Source organism: Sinocyclocheilus anshuiensis, unplaced genomic scaffold (assembly GCF_001515605.1).
Source record: "Sinocyclocheilus anshuiensis isolate Anshui unplaced genomic scaffold, SAMN03320099.WGS_v1.1 scaffold1620, whole genome shotgun sequence".
In the NCBI taxonomy this organism is placed as follows: Eukaryota; Metazoa; Chordata; class Actinopteri; order Cypriniformes; family Cyprinidae; genus Sinocyclocheilus; species Sinocyclocheilus anshuiensis.
The window spans coordinates 147,239-169,239 of NW_015558680.1; the positions used below are offsets into that span (position 1 = coordinate 147,239).

At 37.9% G+C, this 22,001-nt stretch overlaps 1 protein-coding gene across 1 annotated transcript in view; it reads left to right on the forward strand.

Moving 5' to 3' along the window:
* LOC107681303 (dachshund homolog 1-like) overlaps positions 1 to 22,001 on the forward strand; it is an 82,387-nt gene that overhangs the window by 54,616 nt on the left and 5,770 nt on the right. The window contains exons 2-3 of the mRNA XM_016477577.1: positions 1,267 to 1,382; positions 8,625 to 8,786. Coding sequence (XP_016333063.1) covers positions 1,267 to 1,382; positions 8,625 to 8,786 — 278 coding nt within the window. The remainder of the gene's footprint in view (positions 1 to 1,266; positions 1,383 to 8,624; positions 8,787 to 22,001) is intronic.

Genomic DNA, 22,001 nt, shown 5'->3' on the forward strand with positions numbered 1-22,001 from the left:
ATTACACTCGAAGTAGATTGGTCTCTCTAAGCGAGATCCCAATTCGTCGGTCATCCGACGTGACGTCTCCGTTCCCTCCTTCAGGGAACGAGGGTTACCATACGTAACCGAGACAATTTATGGGTTTATTTATTTATATGTCGTTTTTGTTATGATCCTTTCTGTTAATTTCATATTTAAAATTCAGTTTGTTTGTTTAATTGTTCTGGTCTTTATTGTTACAATGTTTGATATAACTGTGAATGGAAGGTCTTGTGCCTCAGTAGCCAGTGACTAGCTTGGTTGTTATTGAAACAACTCTCTATAATAAGTTTGTGTGTATCAGTTGAGCAACTTGTCGTATTTTGAATGCTTCCAGTATGTAATTAGTTTGAAAAAATGCTGGGACGGAATCACCTTTTTGGTAAAAATCAGGGGAGATGTCCCTAGTGGCTGCAGCACCCTTGGTAAGAACAACACCGATTTATTTGGGACACTCTCTGTGAAGAAATATTTACGTAAAGGCCATTTTAATATTCCGTTTTTGCCAAAAAAATGCATGGATGAACAGAACAGAATGTGTGCAAAATTATCTGACAATCAGCTCGGAGGGGCGTTTTTTTTTTTCCCCTCTGTCGGACTTGCGCTTGTTGAGTCATTAATCATTGTGTGATGTTGGTCACTCATTTCAAGTAATAAAAGTTTCCATCATAAACGCACAACAGGTCTGAGTCACATCAGCTTCCAGCTATGACTCCTATTAAATCAAGCAAGCAGAACGTTTCCTAAGGCAGCCATTGCCTTTTAATTTCCTGAAGAACCTTAGAATATCATTCATTACCAGAACTACACATATTTGGTTTTTTAAAAGTCTCATAAATCAATAGTGGCCTGACTGCAATAATTATAACAAGTTAACATGTAATTTTCAGGCTGAAAGCCGCTTGGCCAGATTTTATCATATGCAAACGAAGTAATTCAAATAGTGTTGGGATATTAATACAGAAGGGCAGGTAACGAGGTACGGGCTATGAATTATGCATCAAAAAGTGGTTGATCTTCAATAAAGGAAATGAATTCACTGTGTAATCTAATTAGTTATGGAAGTCTATTATGTCGAGCAGCAGAAAGCAACTGTCCTTGAAAAGGAATTTATTTACAGTACATGTTAGCTCTTCGGAATGGAATTGCGTTCTGGTCCGAATGTTAACCTCTGTCTCTCACCCCTCCCCTTCTTTCTCCACTTCCCTCTACCTCCCACTTTCCACCACTTCACTTCTGTTTTAGCTCAAGACCCGGGAGGCCTCCGAAACGGACCCAGAGTGTAACATCGCCGGAGAACCCTCACATCATGCCGCACTCGGTGCCGGGCCTCATGTCGCCGGGAATCATTCACCCCACAGGTGATGCACACAGACCTCCTCCCGTGCCCCAGCCCTTTCTTGCAGCAGCCTGCTGCCCATCCGTTAAATGGCACGCTGCAAAATCTGACAGCCCTCATCCAAACTACCAGCCAGAACCATTGACTGTCCCGGCCGACCCCCCTCCCTTCCCAGCAAGCCCCCTGTGCAACCACAGCTCCAGAATAAATTGGAGTGGAGAGTTGTTCTCTTCCAGATTATTATAGTAGATGCTGCATTCTGCCTTGAGTGGATTTTAATTAGCCTGATTAAATCCATTTCACTGCTATATGTACATAGGCCGATGTGATGTTAAAGTAAGCTTTTCGCCACAAGAATCAACAACAACCGTTTGTGCTTTCAGTTTGCCTGGAGCAAGGCTTATGCTTTTGTTCTATTTACGGCTGGTTTTCATTGTAGCGGCTTTGAAGTCTTTTGCGAGAAAGGGTCCTGATTTACATATCGTGCTCTCGGTTGTTCTGCCATCTTTTAATAACACACAGTCATTAGTTATGGTTCACTCCTTGTTAATGTACAGTTAACTTCTCGTTAAGTCTCTCTTGTGGTTTCTTGAGCAATTATTGAACACAAAGCCATATAGTTCTCATTTTCAAACCTAAGTACCATGTGTTTGTTTTTGTTATTTTTTCATTGCAATGTATGGTGTTTTCTGTCCTATAGGACAAAGTATCTTGCTGTCACAAAACAAGCTACCACAGAGTCTTTATACAAGTAGCTCTTCATGATGACTTTACATTTAAATGCATGCATTTTGGCAGAGACTTTATCCACTGTGACTTACAGTGCATCCAATTTAAGCATAAACCTAATGAAATGTATTAATTGCCGAATTTTCTTTCTTATGTTCTTTGCTATATAAGTGTAGCATTCTGTCTCTAAACTTGAAATTTAGGGGAAACTATTGAAATTCCAGCTTGGCAACAGAACTGGTAATCTTGAACAATGCCGGTGAGGCATTAGTGAACCATTCGGCTTGGTAAACTGCATCCAGCTGCCCCTCCATATTTGAGTGAGGTCAGCCTATCAGTGTCTTGTTTAGAATCAGGAACTCAAAGGCCACGTGGTACAGGATGAGAGTCTACTCTTTTTAGTCCTCAGCAACCACGACAAAAACCCTTTGATATCCAGGCCTTTAAACCATGAGAGAGGCTCTGATATTGACATTTTGGTTGGAACTTTTAAAGAAAAGTTGACAAAGCGGCATGCAATGAATAGATGCAGTGAGATTTGCTTACATTCGGCTTTCACTGATCTTGGACAGCTAGGATTGGGAGAGCAAATGTAAACAACAGTTAAAAACAGCATGAAGTGGTCCTAGCTATTTTGCTAATGTAACTTCATCATAAAGGGGTGTAATTGTAATATTGGCAAATGTTCAGGACCTTTGTGCTTTAACTTCCATAGCATGTCATTTAACACCATACTTACACTGCTAGAATAGAGATATTTCCAGCTCCATGTTGATTCCTGTTATATTGAGCAGGTGACTTAATAGTTAACAAATATTATGCTCCAGAAATATCCCTAAATGTGTAGCATAAATCTTACAGGTCAGTTGCTTTGGGTTTGACAGAAATAAGAATCAAGAAATGGACCAAGAATGGATAATTTGACATTGTTTACACTTCCATTCAAAAGTTTGGGGTTAAGACATTTTTTATTATTATTTTATATACTTACCTGGCAGGGGAGACACCATGATCAAGAAGGTGGTTCACTCAGGGCGAGACTTGGCCATTGCACTCCGGCCGTGCTGACCGCTGCGAATTCCCCAAATGTGGGAATCTCGACTGCATAATTTATGGTAGTGGGGGACTGCATTTGTGCTCTTGGGGCAGTCGTGGCCTAATGGTTAGAGAGTCAGACTTGTTACCCAAAGGTTGTGGGTTCGAGTCTCGGTACTGGCAGGGATTGTAGGTGGGGTGAGTGAATGACCAGCACTCTCTTCCACCTTCAATACCACGACTGAGGTGAGACCCTTGAGCAAGGCACCGAACCCCCAACTGCTCCCCTCCCAGCAAAAATGGCTGCCCACTGCTCCGGGTGTGTGTGTGTGTGTGCCACTTTCACTATATATATATATATATATATATATAGTGAAAGTGACATGATATATATTTATACAACAGTTCGTTCTGGTTCTCAAATCTGATTGGATAATATTTTAAATTATTTTATTTTAAATCTAATGAATTAGAGATATTTAAGCATTAGAGACTTCTTTTAAAAACATAAAAAATATGACCAACCCCAGACTTTTAAACACACACACACACACGCACACGCACACGCACACACACACACACACACACACACACACACTGTGTATGTATGTGTAGATAGATATACAGACAGACAGACAGACATATAGATAGATAGATAGATAGATAGATAGATAGACTGTTCACACAGACACACACACTTGACACTAACAGTGTCTCACAGCTATTGCAAGAAATGACATCAGAGCATCAGTCTGTCATCAGGTGGACACAGTCAACTAGAAATGCAGCAAGACAGGGAGAATCGACACAAAAAGAGGTTAATGAAACATGTAGCCCTTCACTCAGATGCAAGATTACACTGTCATAAACAGATCAGTCAACTCTAATGTGACTCTCCTCACACCCAGTGTCGACAGCTTATAATTGATGTGCGGTATTTGGCTCTAATGCAGATGGAACAATTCAAATGCATTAATTCACCCAGTCCTCGCTGGCACAACCTCAGCTTTGAGCACGCAATCGGTCCTCGATAGTCACTGAAACAGAGCTCATTTCTGCAAATATACTGGTAAATAGAGTGAAATTTGGCCTTGGTCTCTATTAGGATCCCGCAACATTAAGTCAGTAGATAAGCACTTGCTTATCATAAGCATGGCTAAGTCACTCTTTGTGTACTGATGTGAAGTTAATCGGATCTTAATTTAATTACACTACTAGTGGAAGGAGGCACATACATTCCTAATTTGTTATAGGAATGTTCTGACATTGAGCAGGTATGGGGCAGCCCGCATGTTAATTAATAATGAACATTCTGACAATATTCAGAGGCATGACAGCGTTAAGCCAGTCTGCTGCTGGTTCCTTTGCATATTAATAGATCCTTCATTATTATTTAATATGACAGCTGCTCCAAGGGCTACGATCAGACCCCATCTCTATTATTTGCTGTTTTGTGCGCAGTATGACAGTACCATGCGATTCTTTATTTGTCAAAGTCCCCTCCCCACGCCACCGTCTTGCGCCCGTCTGCCCGCTCGTTCTCTCTCAGGCTCAGCTGTATATATATGGCTGAAGAGATCCTTGTGTCTGTGAGAAAACAGACACGAGTGTCTGAATTTAAAGGTGACTTTCAAAAGTCGAAACATTGCGATCTGCCATTGGTGCTTTGCATACTAATGAATGCTAATTGAGGTAGGAGTGGGTTGCTCTTTGTGATGTTCAGACATACACAGGCACTACGAGTGGACTTGTTGCTGATGTGAAGAACAGTTTGTGGATGGGCAATCTGATCTAGATGTTACAGTGAAACACTCTTGTAGCCTACGATGGATGTTATTTGTGATCTAATGAACCAAACTATCTCTCTGGAACAATATTGAATGATAAGATAGAGGAGGATCCATAAACATACAATTGGCTTTTGCATGCTTGTAGTTTGTAGCAGTGCTTCTCAACTGGTTTTACTGCAGTTTATTTATTTATTATTTATTATTTAGATCAAATATTTCATAATTAGTATTTATAATTGTATTATATCTAATTATATATTGTCTCAAAAACTTGACAGAAACCATGTTTATTCTAAATGAACTAATATTTAATCTAGCCTGGGTTGTATCTCCTTTTTCCTTTTGTGGTGTTGTTGAAAAAAAAGGCAAAATTTTGTTTATTTATGTACTTACTATGATAAAATATTTCCTAATTAGTATTTGTTATTTTATTATATCTAATTATATGCTGTCTCAAAAACATGTCACAAATCATGTTTATCCTAAACGAATGTATATTTAATCTAGTCTGGGTTGTATCTACTTTTTCCTTTTGTAGTGTTGTTGAAAAAGGGCAACATTTATTTATTTATTTGTTTGTTTGTTTTTCAGTGGTTGAAGGTTCAATTTGTCCTAAATTCTGAAAAGTTTAATTGGATGCAAAGCCTTTGCCTTTAATAACACTGTCTTAAAAGTTGGCAAAGCTTTTTTTACTATCATACTTATGAACAATAATATGGTTAGTAGCATATGTTCTTTCATTGCTATCTTCAAATTTACCATTTTTGGGTCACAGTCCACCAGCCGAGAGCCACTGGTCTATGCTGTGATAGACTAATTGAGCAGGAAAATATTGTAATTGTAATGTTTATTGATAACATCCATACCTTCAGGGCATTTCATATAGACATATCCATTTTAGTTGATAAATGAATATGAGAGATGTGTTTAATGCATTACTGAAGTGCATAATTGCTAGACTAAAAATTCCCCTAAATGTAACTCAATTGCCCGACATTTTCACGCAAGCAGCTGGAAGGTGATTTTATTATTTTTTTATCTACAGGTCTCTGCTACGCATAGATCTCATTTAGAAAACAGTTGACTCTCTCCCATTAGACGCAAATGAAGATTGACCTTCTGTGCGACTGGAGGCCATATTTATTATGAGTGGAGGAGGGGAAGTAGATCCCCTCCGCAGCTGTAGGGCATGAATATACAACAGCAAACGAGAGCGGCCACTCCGACACCGTGTATACGATTCATCAATATGGTACTGATGTACTTTAAAATGCAAACAAGAAAGCCGGTGGCATGCAATGTTGCCCACACCATCTGCCTATCTGCTGCCGGGGAGGCAAGGTGGCGTATTAATGCCATATGTTCGATATCTTTCTTTTTCCTTTTCTCTTCACGCTCAGGAAAGGAGACAGAGGCCAAATGGCCAAAGTTGAGTCATGTCAGTGAATGTGACAGTTTAGTGATGATGAATTTACCAATTGGCTTCCCTCACGTGGGGGGAAAACAAAAGTCAAATGGGACATGAGCGTATCACTGATTGATGCTACAGTAGAGGATTTGGGGATTTTAAGGGCTGTTGTCTTGGGAAAATTTTAATTACTGACTGCATCTTTTTAATAAGTTTACTAAAAAGCGATACATATTATATCTCTCAGTTTAGCAACAAATGACAAATGTGTAATTATATGGAAATAACACATACAATTGACTGACTAATGTAATGTAATTTTTATAAAAAAACATCTTATTCAGTGGTTTATTTATGTGCCACAATAATGTGCTTTCTTTAATATTAATATGCAGTTAATTAATTGGCATATCTTGTAATTAATTGGATTTATTCATTTTTTGGTTAATTGATTAACAGGATAATAAATAAATATACAGAATGCAGATCTGTTTAAATGTTAAATAAAAAAAAATGCATTCAGTTATGACATTTAATATTTTTATGAAGTTGCACAGCCCTTATCCCAGAATCCACTTTGCCTTCTTATCTCATACATGAGACTATTGTACTGTAACCATTTTCAATACACTGTACGTATAAAATGAAACCGAGATCACAGGATTCACTGAACAACGCTGGGAAAAAAATCTCTGCTTTGATTCATCCATTCACATCATTTCATTAATCTTCATTCATGGATTCAAGGTCTCTTTCAAGGATCCTCCTTTTACTTATTGTGAGTCTTTCAGGTGTTTTGTCATTGAAAAAGAGTAAATGACAGTGTTTCAGTTCTTTTCCAATCTCCCCGTCTGCACTGTCCTCCTTTTAAACAAATTAAACAATGGAAAAAAAATTATGATTGCCACTAGAGCCAAAAGACTTTAAATCGCAGCGTTCCTGTTCATTCAGAGGGAATGACAATGGATTTGAAGTCAGCTGAGAGCATTTAAAGTGCGTATGTTTGAGATGTTTCACACATTTGTGTGTGTATGTGTGTGTCTTTGGATTCCCACTGTTTCAGACTGTTTTCACTTTGTCGTACATCCCCACCCGTTTATTTACAAACAGAAACCATGGCAACATGTCAGTCCTGATATGTTCTCCTGACTCCATCTGTCACCATCAAAGCTTAACGCCATCATCTTTGTATTTAGAGAGAAAAAGAGATGGAAATGAGAGAAGACGTACACAACAGTGAGGCTTCCAGCAGAAAACGTTGCATCAGTCCAATGGGGCCAGCTGTGTAATCAAAAACAGCAAAGCTACCGTCGGTGATGGGATGCAAATGATCCGCTCTAGTTAAGACGCGGTGCTAGACTGAGTTAGGCTAGTGATGGGAGAAAAGACCGTGCCAAACAGTTAAAGAGCAGGAAGCAGTTTTCCCTTATCTTTTCTGAGGTAAAGCCCTACTCAAAGTAATGTGCGATCTCAAAAACATGAGTTTAAAATTGTTCATTGATTACAATTGTATAATTGATTACATAGATAATATATTAATATTGGATACTATTGAATACTAAAACAATTGGATACATTTTTTTAAAAATCTTTAGCAGGTCTGAAGTTATTCAAATTGTAACATTTAAAACAAGCCATTTAGCTTTTGGTTTTATTTATTTGTTTATTTACAATTTTTAAACGATAATATACAATAATACAACAGTCAAAATGTTTGGGGTCAGTAATTTTTTTTTTTTATTATTACTTTTTTTCAGCAAGGATGCTTTATTGTGAAATATATTACAATTTAAAATAACTTTTCTATTTTATTATAAAATGTAATTTATTCCTGCGATGGCAAAGCTGATTTTTCAGCAACCATTTCTTAATTCTTTAGTGTCGCATGATCCTTCAGAAATCATTCTAATATGCTGATTTGGTGCTCAAGAAAAATTATTTTTTTGTCAGTGTTATATTTGTAATATTTCTTCTGGAAACATTTTTTCAGGATTCTTTGATAAATAGAAAGATCAAAAGAACATCATTTATTTGAAATATAAATATTTTGTAACATTATAAATGTCTTTATTGTCACCAATTGCATCCAATGCATCCTATAATAAATAAATAAATAAATAATCAGTTCTAGTTTTCCCCCGAAAATGTGGAATCTGTTGTTCTTATGTTACTGTCTCTTCTCCCCATGAAATGACTAGAAAAAAAAATCTAAAAGAATTTCTTGACCAAACCCTTGCTTTAGGCCCATTTTAGTTTAACCTTTATGGTGCAGTGACTTCATCTTTATGTCCTCCTGCTGTAGGCCTCACAGCCGCCGCTGCAGCAGCTGCGGCCGCCACCAATGCTGCCATCGCAGAGGCCATGAAGGTGAAGAAGATCAAACTGGAGGTGATGAGCAGCTACCATGGAAGCAACACCCAGCTCGGGGCCGACTCAGAGAACGGAGACCTCAGCTCCAGTCTGGGTGAGTCACCATCCACCAGCAGAGTGACTCACACTGCATGCAGGCCTGGTATTAGCAAACGTCTCGCGATCCGTCACAAGTGGTCAGGCAAGACACATCACTGTTTACACCTGGGAGTAACATGCTTCTCAAATGTGTCTTCTGTGACTACTTGTGATCAGATTTTGAGGGGAGGGTATCTGGTTTCATGACTAAATGTTGATTAAGTTAAAAAAAAGGAAATAAAAAGAAAAAAGCACAAATAATTTTAGTTATTTTGGTTATTAGCACATTTTGTTCTATTTATGCAATTTACCATTTTTTAGTTATGTACTATTAACTTAATTTCAGATGCACGTGCTTCATGTGGTCTGTCACTGCATGTTGCTATCAGACAAAGTATTGTGCATGTATATGTATGCACTTTCCCAATTTTTAACTGAAAGGTTATTTTCTTTAAGGCCATGCATAGATACAATGCTTAAAACCAGGGCCTAAAATTAACACTCGCCAAGCGCCAAATGCGAGTAAAAATCAGCATCGGCGAGTCCATGTAACAGTGTCAGTCGCTAGTTGGCGGGTACAACTTTTATGAATTATAACAATGCAATGAAGTGACAAGGCCAGCTTGTCCCCAGACACTGTTCTAATAACTTTTACCTGAGAAGATTTTGCTGCTTCATTTCAGAAGATTAACTTTTCCCTTCTTTATTCTTCATAACCCGAGAATAAAGTGTGACGACACATACCTGGAGTTACGCCGCCTAAACGGTCCAGTGAAGTATAGGTATATATTGTATAAGTATATATTGAAAGGCTGCGCGTTCGGCTGAACGCATATGCTGAGCCGCTTCAGACAGCGCACCAGTAGCGCTTCAACGCACGAAGATGTGAAGATTGTTTTAAAATCACTTAAATTAAAAGTTGTTATATATTTCAGAGCCTATTAAATGTTAAAAATAATGGCTTTCAATTATACTGTAATGTTGAATGGCTATAATTAATAGGTAAAATTGAGGGAAAATGCACCAGCAGGACAAATTAAAAACATTGTAAATATGTTTAGTTATTGTAGTAGTAATAACTGCCTGTTTTTGCAAAAAGAGTTTCATGGCCGGTAAAAAAGATTTTTGGCTGGTAAATTTGAACATGTCACCGGCCATTGGCAGGTGTGGCAAAAGGTTAGTTTTAGGCCCTGCTTAAAACCTTTGTTTTAGCACATGGCACATGAGTAGGTGGGACTCATCAGGTCAGATTAGCGTTTGCACGACAAATACGATGCATATGTCCCCTTCTTCCCCATATAGTTTAAGCATTCACAAAGCATTTTGGATCCCATTTACACCCGTACTTAGCACTGTCCAGTCAGATGACCAGAAACTGATAGAAGCACTCATATGCTAGAGTTAACAGGGTTTCAGACTTTACACTTAAAGGGATACTTCACCCAAAAATGACAATTCTGTCATCATTTACTCACCCTCATGTTGTTTCAAACCTGCATTCTTTCAGTTAGAACACAAAAGAACATATTTTGAAGAATTGAACTGTTTTTGTCCACACTTTTTCCATTTTGTCCAAAAAATCAGTTTAGTCAAAAACACACTTTGACATTTTTCATCATATCATCTTTTTTTAATCCACAAAAGAAAGTTGGGTTTTAAAGGTTAATTCGGTTTTGGAACAACAATTTTGAGTGAACTATCCCTTTAAGAACAAACTGATCTGCTGTTATAAAACTAAACATAATTCCTGCTATTTACCTACGCAAAATTCCTAATGTTCCTTAACTCACGTAAATGCAGTTTAAACTGCAAACTTCCAAATCTATAAGGAAACTCGAAAGCTTTGTGTAATCTTCTTTTGAGCAGTCAGTTTGTTTGGTTGATTCCAAATTCATCATTAGCAGGTAATACACTTTTAAAGTAGCTACACATCAAATGCATCCATGAGCACTTTATCCCAAAGCTAATAGCTATTAAGTGAGCCTCTAATTCAATTTGGTGAAGAAAATTGGTTTTGAATGTCCCCCGCTCCAATTAATCGTTTCTCAGATACATTCCGATTTTTTTCTGTCTCTTTGCAACATTACTTAAAGCCATTTTTTGTGGAAATTACACTGTTATATTAAACCACAAATCCATTACAAATGATTCAGTTACCATAATCCCTGAGCTGAACCGTGCGCGTGTGATTTCCATTGTGAATATCCACCCTGCGTCGAGGATTTCCCAGCTGCATTTGACACTAGGAGTTTTGGCAAAACACGGTGCGCTCTAAGCAGATTTATCAAAAGGAAGCCGCGTGGAGCTGAGGCCATCCAACAGCGAACGGCGGCGGGAGGCCACGAGGTCACCGAAATAAAGATAAATGCGAATCAGAATAGGCGAGGCTGCGGCAATGGGGCTAATAAGAAACTGTTTTTATCTTTTTACAATTTAAATTGTAACCTTGAGCATGCAGACTTCCTGAAGAATAATAATTCCAGGCCCAGCAGTGAGCGAAGGAGCTGAACTAGAGAGGCATTAGAAGCTTTGAGTGAAATATATGGCCGCGACGCCTCTCCGGCCCATCCACAATCAATTGGATTCTTTTACTTTAATATTTACTCGCAGCGATGAGATGCTAGTCTGCATGGTGATGAACAGTCTTCCTCTGGCGTTTGAAGGTGACCTGTCACCGCGTATGGACAAATCTCTCGCTCGCAGAAATGTAGAAAATAAATCATTAAAGGCAGGCGGGCCTCTCATTCCAGGATTTAAATCACTCCCAGATTTATGATTTAAATGAATGCTTCATTTGGTCAGAAGAATGGAGGCTGAGACAAATGATGTTTGGTACTGAAGCCATCCTAATATTGATTACTGAATGTCAGTGCAATCTCTTGTTTATATCAAGCACTCTCCTGTGACGGGGTGGCCAATAGGAGTCACCCGTATGATAAGAGGGCGAAATATAGCTGCTTCTATTCAGCCAGCCAGAGGGGAGAAACAAGCTCCTTTCAGCCTTTAATTGCAACATAAATTAGGTTTTTAAGTGAAATAGACAGTGTTTTCCATTCCCGTCTCCCAGCGAATTCCCTCACTGCTCTGGATCATTACGGCATTAAAACGGAAAGGTCATTTCGCCAGAGAACCGAGAGAGATATCACATCGGGGTGTTTTAAAAGAGTGCCAGAGAAAATACACAACTGTGAAAATAAACTCTTACACTCTTAAAAATAAAGGTGCTTCAAAAGGTTCTTCAAGCAATGCCATAGAAGAACCATTTTTGGTTCCACAAAGAACCATTCAGTCAAAGGTTCTTTAAAGAACCATCTCTTTCTTACCTTTTTATAATCTGAATACCCTTCTTTCGCCCCAAAGAACCTTTTGTGAAACAGAAAGGTTCTTCAGATGTTAAAAGTTCTTTATGGAACCATTTAGACAAAAAGGTTCTTCTATGGCATCGTGAAGCACCTTTATTTTTAAGAGTGTAGCTGCGGTGCTCTGCTGACTTCTGCTTTTCGGAGCACCGTGATTGGCTCTAATGGTTTTGGACTGTGAATGCCTATTATGTCCTGCTTATAGGCGCTTTCTGCAGCTGGAGTCCAGAGTCTGAAATCATTTGACAGATATAGAGATGACTTTAGAACAGAGGAACTCAGCTAAACTCTCCAGACAGGTGTGGACAATGTCATGAGCAGGAAGTGAGCCGGTGCTATATTAAAACAGTTGCATATGCTGTGATGATTTATTTAGAGACACTGCAAGTGTATTTTTTTTAAATGTCACTTAGAGGGGGTTAACACAGAACACACAATAAATACCAAAAATAATAATAATACATGTGTAATACATTTGCTGTGAATGGTTGAAAGGGCATTCGGGGTTTCTAAAAGGGTTTCTAAACTGTAAAAAAAAATATTTTTCAAAGTGGTCTATGTTAGTGAGTATGTTTTACAAGAAAATACTATTTTATTCATTCTACTTGAAAATATCATGTTTAGTTAAATGTTACTTGTATTTGAAATGATTTGTTTTAAGATAAATCCTTCACCATTTTTTTTCAGTGTAGGGTGTTGTGTATGGTTGCTACTATTTACCCCCCTCAAATATGAATACTTTTCTATTCCACCACTGATATATATTCTGATGGAGATTTGCAGTATAGTCTAGAACAGATTTAGTCTGAAGTGTTGATAGTACGTGTGTGAAGGACATTGTACTCTCCTCTGGACTTGTTGGTGTTGATGCAAATTGGATGGGCTAATGTTTCTTCTGCATTAAATATTCAACTCAATCACTCTCACCGGCTCACATCACTATTATTAATTACAAAAACAGAGAGAAAAACAGTCAGCCAGTTTAAGTTGGAGCCAAATAGCCAAACACCCTGAGCGAGAGAGGAGGAGGCGAACGTGATTAAGCTTAGTGCTCGCTTCCCTTTTGATTCTTCCCCAGCTTTTTTTCAAGGAGGTGGGGGTTCCCTTTTCTTACAATGTGGATTGTTCCATTGACTCACAGGAAACGGCACAATTACAGATCACAAACCAAGCAAAACATGTGCCTGGAAGACACACAAACAGCGATCCATTCCCTCGCATTGAATTTACCTGAACCAAAACCAACACCTGCCCCTTTCAGCAAGGTGAATTGTTTGGTTATTTATTCATTGTTATTTTCTTTCTTTCCTTTCTTGTGACTCACGCATTTGCAGCCTTCGGGTTAAGAAATGGAAGGAGGTGAAAAGAATCACTCTCTTGGTGGCCACTGGGTGCCATTTTGCATCTGATTCCTTGCCACGGCAACGTTAATGGACCTTAAATCCTCTCCGTAATTAGATGGGGGAATTGTGTGTATCACCAACCAGATGATGCTGCCATAATGAAATAAGCGACAAACTTTCAGGCATGTATGTGCGCACATGTTTTTGTGGGTTTCTCCGATTTAGTAAGTTAGCGTGCTCAGACCTGGCCCAGACCTGGCGTTTAGCATTTTGGGGATGTGGGGAGTGCGAGCCTGTCACGTCAGGGCTGGTGACAGGTGTCTATGTTAGGGACAGAATTAAAAGTGAAGGGAGGAAGATGATGGGTGGGCTTCCCACCATCGATGAGGTCAGGCCGCTAATTCCGCCAGGCTTCTTCTGGCAGAGGAGGCCAGTACTCAAGAGATGGATCTGTAGAGAGACCGCAGCTGTAAGTGTGGAGGAGCTAATTGGTCCTTATCTTGCTGTCCCATTCATCTTCATTTTTTACCAATTACCGAGCATTATCTGTGTTCTCGGTTGGATATGGGAGTTAATCCTTTTTGGTTAAGCTGCTGGTGCAGCTTGCAAATTTCCACTGGTGGAGTGGGTGAAAGAGAAAAACAAACTCGGGAAACTTCTCATCATTATACACAGGAAAGAATCGATTGGAAATGACATGACGGGAGGGAAAGAAAAAAACAGCGGGGAGGTGGGGAATCAATTATTGGTGTTATAATTCAAGCTCTTGTTTGCAAACGTTGCAGTGCCATTGATTAAGTTGTTTTCATTGCGCTTGCCATTATTGAATTGTTAAAACCATATTTTCTTCTCATCGGTGGTTTCAAAATGTGCAGCCAATCAACCGGTGGTGTTTCAAATCTTGTAATAATTACTCAAAATATATTCATTTGTGGCAGTTACCCTTTTTTTTGACGCACGAGTTGAAGAATCACTTCAAAGGGGAACTAACAGTCTTTGAAGCAGTCAAAATCTCTCTCATTATATACTTAACCATATGGATATGCTTGCAAACACATTAATAACTGTAAGACTCATGCCTCTTATTGTACTTGTTACACTGTCAAGAGCGATCTCGTCACAAATTCAATGCATCACTGCGTCAAGCGCTCGACAATACTTTTAACTGACACTGAGGAAGACAGGAGCGGTGCGATATCTGTCTGATGAGTGCTGTCACATTTCCTCAACACCTATCAGAAAACATAGACCCTAAACCCATTGTCTTTATAGCAGGCACATCCATCATGCATTGGGGCCGTGTCACGTCTTTATAATCAGCCAGCTTGTACATCGAGTTCTCATTTAGCATAAAGCGTTCGTGCTCAATGCCGGGCCTCTTAAAATAGCTCCCCATAGAGGACGGATTGAGTGAGCCATGCCTCCTGCTCTTTGATAGGGATCTGTTTGGTCACACACAGCACCAGCTGTCATCTCAGCCTCGACTGCTGTGATTTAATTAGTCTGTTTATGTCCTTTCTAATAATAAATCCCACACTGTGGAAGGACAAATCCAACAAGGGTTGCACTTTGTTTTTCAATCTGGCGGCCTCGCACTGCTAAACGTGGCACAGCAACGGCAAACAGAAGAACGTTTTCGGTTTAATCGTGTCTGTTTGACTTTCACTTTTTCTTCCTTTCTTTTATCATGCCTTCATCAAGTCAGGTTGATATAGTTATAGCTAATCTCTTTTTTGGATGAAATCTGGTTAAATATTTATTTATTCAGTTTAAATTGATGATGTTTCCTGTGATTTAGATTTTTTTTTTATGATTGATTGAGTTTTCCAAAAGAACAGTTGTTTTGAAAGTGTTTAATCCAACAACTAAAATACAGTGAATAATTTTTTAAGAAAAAAAAAAACCTGAGGCATGTTTCCCACACTGTTTTACACTGAATGAACACATAATATATTTAATTTATATTCAGTTTACATTACATAATAATAAACATCAATATTTCCATGTATACAATGTTATATATTTTTTTAGTATAGCAATTAAATAGCATACAATAAGTTAGTTTTTTTAGTAAAGTATCCAAAAAAATTTGTTTTTCACATATATGGAATTTTTAATATATTCAAATGCTTTAATAGAACTAAATGTAAAGAAAACGTGCAGCTGTGTTCTGTGTTTTTAATAATATGAATGTGAATGACGATTTATTTAAACTACGTCAATTTTTTTAGTTTTTAATTAATGAATCAAAGTGAACAGTTTGAACTTATTCAGGGAAATTAACTTGGATCCAGTTCATAGATATTGTCTTCAGGAAACTTTCCTGGCAAAATTAAAGTGCAATAAAATCATCATCATATCCATGATGTTGCTTAAATTAAATCACCACAAATATACTATGAAAATGTGATATATTGCCCAGAAGTCTGCTGAGTGAAAAACCAGCCTGCAGCTAAACGGTAAAAACACGTTGTTCACTTCCTAGCCACATCTGAGTCGCACCGGCAGAAAGTCCCACTACAGTCCCACTGTAGGCATTTAGAATCACAGATAGCCAGTTTCTTCAAAACCACCTTACCTGTGTCAGTTTACATTGTTGAATGCTGTTTTGTCTCGCCTTAAACATCAGCAGGGCTCTTCACGGGAAGGCATGAAGCATTAGTAATAGCTCTGAGACCACGATGAGAACCAGGGCTGAGTTTAGAGAGACACGCGGCCTCTCCTGGGCATTCGTTTTTCTGAGTGCCTCTATTAGTGTGTTGTGCTCCTGGGAAGCAGGTGACAGATAAGTGGAGAGCGTCACACATTTTAATAGAATTTCAAAAAGATAACTCGATAATCACTTACTTTTTTAATGAAGTCGAATTGCTTGTTTTAATTCCGGTTGCATCGACAGTTAAGCATCAGCATAAAATTGAATATGCATGATTTTGGAAGAGGGGGGAGTCGGGTGTAAAAATGTGCAAAGCGCTGGTGTACACAAATGCCTACAACTGCAGAAACAGATTACAAAATGGGAATTGATTAAACATTATTTCTGTAATGATCCGTATCATGCTCTATCATCTCTGAAAAGCAGCACAGCTCCATGTTACTGCAGTGAGCATAGCCGGCACCAACACACTATATGTTTATGCAGATATTTGTGTGGCCACAGACTAAATGAAATAAATAAGTAACCGGTTTACTTGTCGAGCCTCATCAACATTAAAACTCGTTCTTCATTAATTGGATGAATTAATTTGGAGCTGTTTGATTCAGTTGTGAGACATGGTGCGTTGCCCGTCCCTCTTTACTAATCTCTGTCAGGTTGCATTTATAAGTGGAATTGAGTGACCTTTGGAGGCAAAGATAGGGATGAAGAGATCTGCGCAATTTGAAAAGACAGTGTCACATGGTGTAAATGCAATACATGTATTAAATGACATTCAACCTTTCACACACGATAAGCCTCTGCGGTCCATAATGTGAAAGATGCATGCGCTTTGACTGCTTAGAATATTGCTCTGATAGGTCACCTCACGGCACTCAATTACGGGAGAGAAACAAACCGGTGCGTGACGCGTAACCACTGCGCCTTATGATGACAGAGAGGATGTGGTGCAATTGGAATATTGCCATGATTATTGCAGTGATAATAACATTGCTGCAATTAGAACATAAGAAATGAAGGCGCGGCCATTATCACTCATGGGTATCAATCATGCCTGGAGCCCCATTAACCCAAACCAGACAAGCGATCCTGCTCTGGGTCAGGCTTTATGCCAGAACAAATCATCCCACCACCTCAAGTTACAGAAAGTAGCCTGCATTTAGCCCATGTAGTACATGTATGAAATACAGGAATCTGTGCAACTGAACATTTCTTAGTAACCCAGAGGAAATTTGAGTGTTCAAAAGTAGCTGTTTTTTAGCTTAAGAGTTCTGTTATGTTTAGTTTGTTTCAGATGTTTGTACTGAATGTCTTTAGAAGAAATGGAAATAGACACTAATGAGACAATATACTGTAGAGCTAGAAAAGTAATGTGGATATCAAATCAGATCATTTAAAGAGATCTCAACCATGATTTTTCTTTTCTATTTGGAGACCTGAAAAAAATATTTTTAAAGGCAGTTCTTTCAATATATTGTTTATATTTGTATATGTGTGTGTGTGTGTGTGTGTGTGTGTGTGTACAGTATATATAAAAACTTAGATTGTATGTTTTTTATTTATTTGTCTAAAATATAAAACAGTTTTATGTTATATAAATAAAAATAGAATAAAATAATATTTAAATAATTGTTATATTTTATTTATTTAAGCAGGTTAATTATCTGGAAATCTCCACTTTCTTTTAATTTCATAGCTGTCATGAAGAAGCTATTATGATATTAATGATTTTTTTTTTAATTGGAAGACCTGAAACAATTTTTTAAGGGTTAGTTCACTCAAAAATGAAAATGTATTCATCATTCACCCTCATGTCAATCCAAACCAGTGATATTTTGGTGTCATTGAGATACTGTTATAGTTTTTATTAATATTTAGAATCAATTTTTATTATTATATTTTCGGTTAGATTTGATTAGTTTTTTTGGTATATGTCTATACAGTTTTTATTAGTTTGTATCTTAGTTTTACTTATTTTAGTACTTGTAGTTGTAGAATTAAGTTAAACTAAATAAAAATGAGAAATGTTGCCTTGGCAACCAACTGAAATTTAAAGTTTTTTAATATTTTATTTTATTTCAGTTAATGTTTATTTTATTTCAAGTAACAAAAAATGTCTTTTTAATGGCTTTAATTTTAGTTTCAGATTTAGTTTTAGTTAACTATAATAACCCTGATCTAAACCTGTTTGACTGACTTTCTTCTGTCAAACACAAAAGATTATAATTTTTGAACATCTGTTTTTGTCCATATAATCAGTTGGTTCCAAAACAAAACTGGACCCCACTGATTTTTATTGTGTGCATTACACACACACACACACACACATTGTTCACAGAAGAAAAAGTCATACAGGTTTGAAACACATAAGGGTGAGTAAATAATTACATAATTTCCATTTTTGGGTGAACTATCCCTTTAAGCACATTTAATAAGACCAAAGCGGTATGACAAACATAACAAATCTCCTTTCACAAGGAATTTCAGAATCATACAAAGATGCAGCCTCTGCAACGTGATGCTAATTTTGTAATTAGAACAGATGATGCAAGAGGCTGTCTTATCCACTGGAAAGCCTTCCCATGGACCCGTGCACTTTGTGATTGATAATGCCGTTCGATACATTTCATTTCAGTGTCCGAGTCAAATGACAACTGCCTGCCATTGACCGAAAGCAATCTTGTTAAACGGGACCCTTTGCTCAGTATCTGATGGAAATGATTCCCCCCCTCAGCTCTGCCTGGGTGTCACAGTCCCTCAGGGAGGGGGGTTATTGATTGGACTTGAATATATTGTACCCTCAGTGGAAACATCTGCTGGTAATGTCTGCTCCCTTCTGCTTTCCCTAAACCAGCAGTAGTTTATGGAGAATGATACGGGACACATTTAAGCTGAAACCAATTCAATTCCAAATTGGGTGTGCTTTCAGTAATGTGATGAAGCCTGTGTCTGGGCATCTCGTACCATGCAGGTAATTGCGTTAACCAGCTCAAGTTACAGTGTATGTGAGACCAAGCTGTGGCACACACCAGAAACAAAAAAATTAACCTATGGCTTTATATTTAATTAGTGTTAATATACCTAATAAAAATTATTTTTATTTTATTTTATTTTATTTTATTTTATTTTTCTAAATGCCTGCATCTTAGAAATGGCCAAATTTAAAGTTACAATTATTTATTTATTAATTAAAATTCTCTCTCTCTCTCTCTCTCTCTCTCTCTCTCTCCATTGCCATTTCATTTGGCCTCTGTCATTTTGGAGAATAAAATAAAATTAAGATAAATATTAAAATAAAATGTACTTCAATGATATGTTTTTATATAAAAAGAAGAATGTCATATTGTTTTGTTTTCATCACATACAACGTAACAAATAGCGATGCTGGACCAAAAGCATTCCATCATATGCCAAGAACTGCTGCTGGGCCTTTATCCTCCTAGAGGAAGAATAATAAATAAATAAATAAATAATAAAACAATGCTGTCTGTCTCCTCCATAATCCCTACCACGTTTGCTTTGATGGTTGTGGGGGGTTGGGTGGTTGCGGGTCTGCGTAATTATGCTACTTCTTCAAACCAGAGATGTTTTGTTTCCATTATTTTTTACACTCACAACTGTGTAATAGATGTTTTTCTTTAGCCTCTGTTTCTTATTAAGCACTCTCACTTCAGAGTGAGCATAGTAAATGCCTATTTTACACGAGGATGCAGTTTCTCTGTTCTTGTGGCTTCAAATATCACCTGCAACAAATACTCCAGTGTCTGGGGGGGGGGGGGAAGCATTCCATCATATGCCAAGAACTGCTGCTGGGCCTTTATCCTCCTAGAGGAAGAATAATAAATAAATAAATAAATAATAAAACAATGCTGTCTGTCTCCTGCATAATCCCTACCACGTTTGCTTTGATGGTTGTGGGGGGTTGGGTGGTTGCGGGTCTGCGTAATTATGCTACTTCTTCAAACCAGAGATGTTTTGTTTCCATTATTTTTTACACTCACAACTGTGTAATAGATGTTTTTCTTTAGCCTCTGTTTCTTATTAAGCACTCTCACTTCAGAGTGAGCATAGTAAATGCCTATTTTACACAAGGATGCAGTTTCTCTGTTCTTGTGGCTTTAAATATTGCCTGCAACAAATACTCAAGCGTCTGGGGGTGTTTTCAGCGCTGCGTGATTGTTGGTGATAGTGTACAGGTCTGTTTCTTTTTTATTATCATTTTTGGAGGGATATTAACAAATTCAAGATGTTATTTTTTTATGATTAGCATTAAGATTATAAACAGGAAGAAAATACTTTAAAGTTTTTCTCAATGACACAGAAAGACCGTGGGTGGCTACTTCAAAGTGAAATACCTTTCTTTAACGGCCCTTAATGAGTTACAGCGTTTAACAGCCTTGACTAGCTATGCCATCTGGGAAAAAGAAAACAATATATACCCTTACTAGTGAAGCAGTCTCGTGTCTGTTTATGAAGGACCTATGCTTTTATTCCAATAACACTTTCTCTACACAGGTGGAGCGCTGCCTTTTTATGATTGAAGGTCCTTTGTTATAGAGAATGCATTTATGAGTGGCCTGTATCATGTTTACAATTAAAATGTAGCATGATTTGTAATTTGAATGAGAAACCTGTGGGCGAAAAGCCTTGACAGTTTTTTTTTAAATCGATCATTGTTTAAGGCAACCGGTGAGACCTCTTTATAACAATGGGCATCGCAACAAATAACAATCTGCCATTCTGAAACGCCACATGAAAAACTGTTAAATTGTTATTCCGATTCAACAGCTACTTCAAAAGGCGGAAGATTTTGGCTCTCAATTCAAAGGGACGAGCAAAACAATGTCTGTTTAGGTAAGAGCATTTACAACATACTGCTCCGTCACGTTGCTCTCGCAAACAAAGATGGATAGGCCAGAAACAAGTCATTTAATTAGCGCTGGAACCCCCGTCTCCGACTCCGGCAGCCAATTACACATTCCAACGGCATCTGCAGGTCCTATTTCACTGGAGGAAAGCAAATCTTCCCTGGCTCGGCTTCATACAGTACATCTTTCCTCTTCCATTTAAGAGAAGGTAAATAGCAGAGATGGACAGCTTCATTAGACAGCATCTGAGGAGCAGGCAGGGCGGATTGTCGCTTAAATAGTGGGCTTTTACTGGAGGGCTAACCGGCAACCTCAGATCAATTACAGCTGACATTATTGTTTGTCGTGAGCTCTTCCAGGACAGAGGAGTAGAGGCAGAATGGGTCCAGGCTCTGCTGAAAATGTAATTTTCCTCCTCTTTTGCTTTCATTCCACAAACAATAAATCACTCAGTTGAAGAGATAATAAAGTGCCAAGTAGGAGCTGGTTTAATTTTTGTCAAGGGAAAGCTTCCTCCCTCACAGGATAATGCAGGCTGCTAGTGCTCAGAAAGCCAGCTTTCACCAGACAATGGCTGCTTCAGTCTGCCTCTTTTTAAGGATTACTGGAATCAAAGTTCATCTGTTTGACAATAATATCTCAGTTCTTAATTCATGCAAATTGCAGCAGTTTATCCCTCTTGTAGGCTAAATAAGTTCGAAAAGAGTAGGCAATGACATGACGCGCTTAAAAAAAAATACTTTTTTGTCCGGATCTTACTTAAAAATTACAGTATTAAAAATTAAATTCATTCAGACAATGACCTGAACAGCACATCCTCTATGGTGAACACGTTTTTAATTCCTGAGTTAAATTAAATTTTATATTTTTAGTGTAGTTTAAAATCAGATATATTATGTGGTTTAACTGCCCACATGAATAATAATAATAATAATAATAATAATAATAATAATAATATGTATTATTAAGAAGCAAGCAAGGTTTTATCCTTGGTTCAGGTCAAATCCC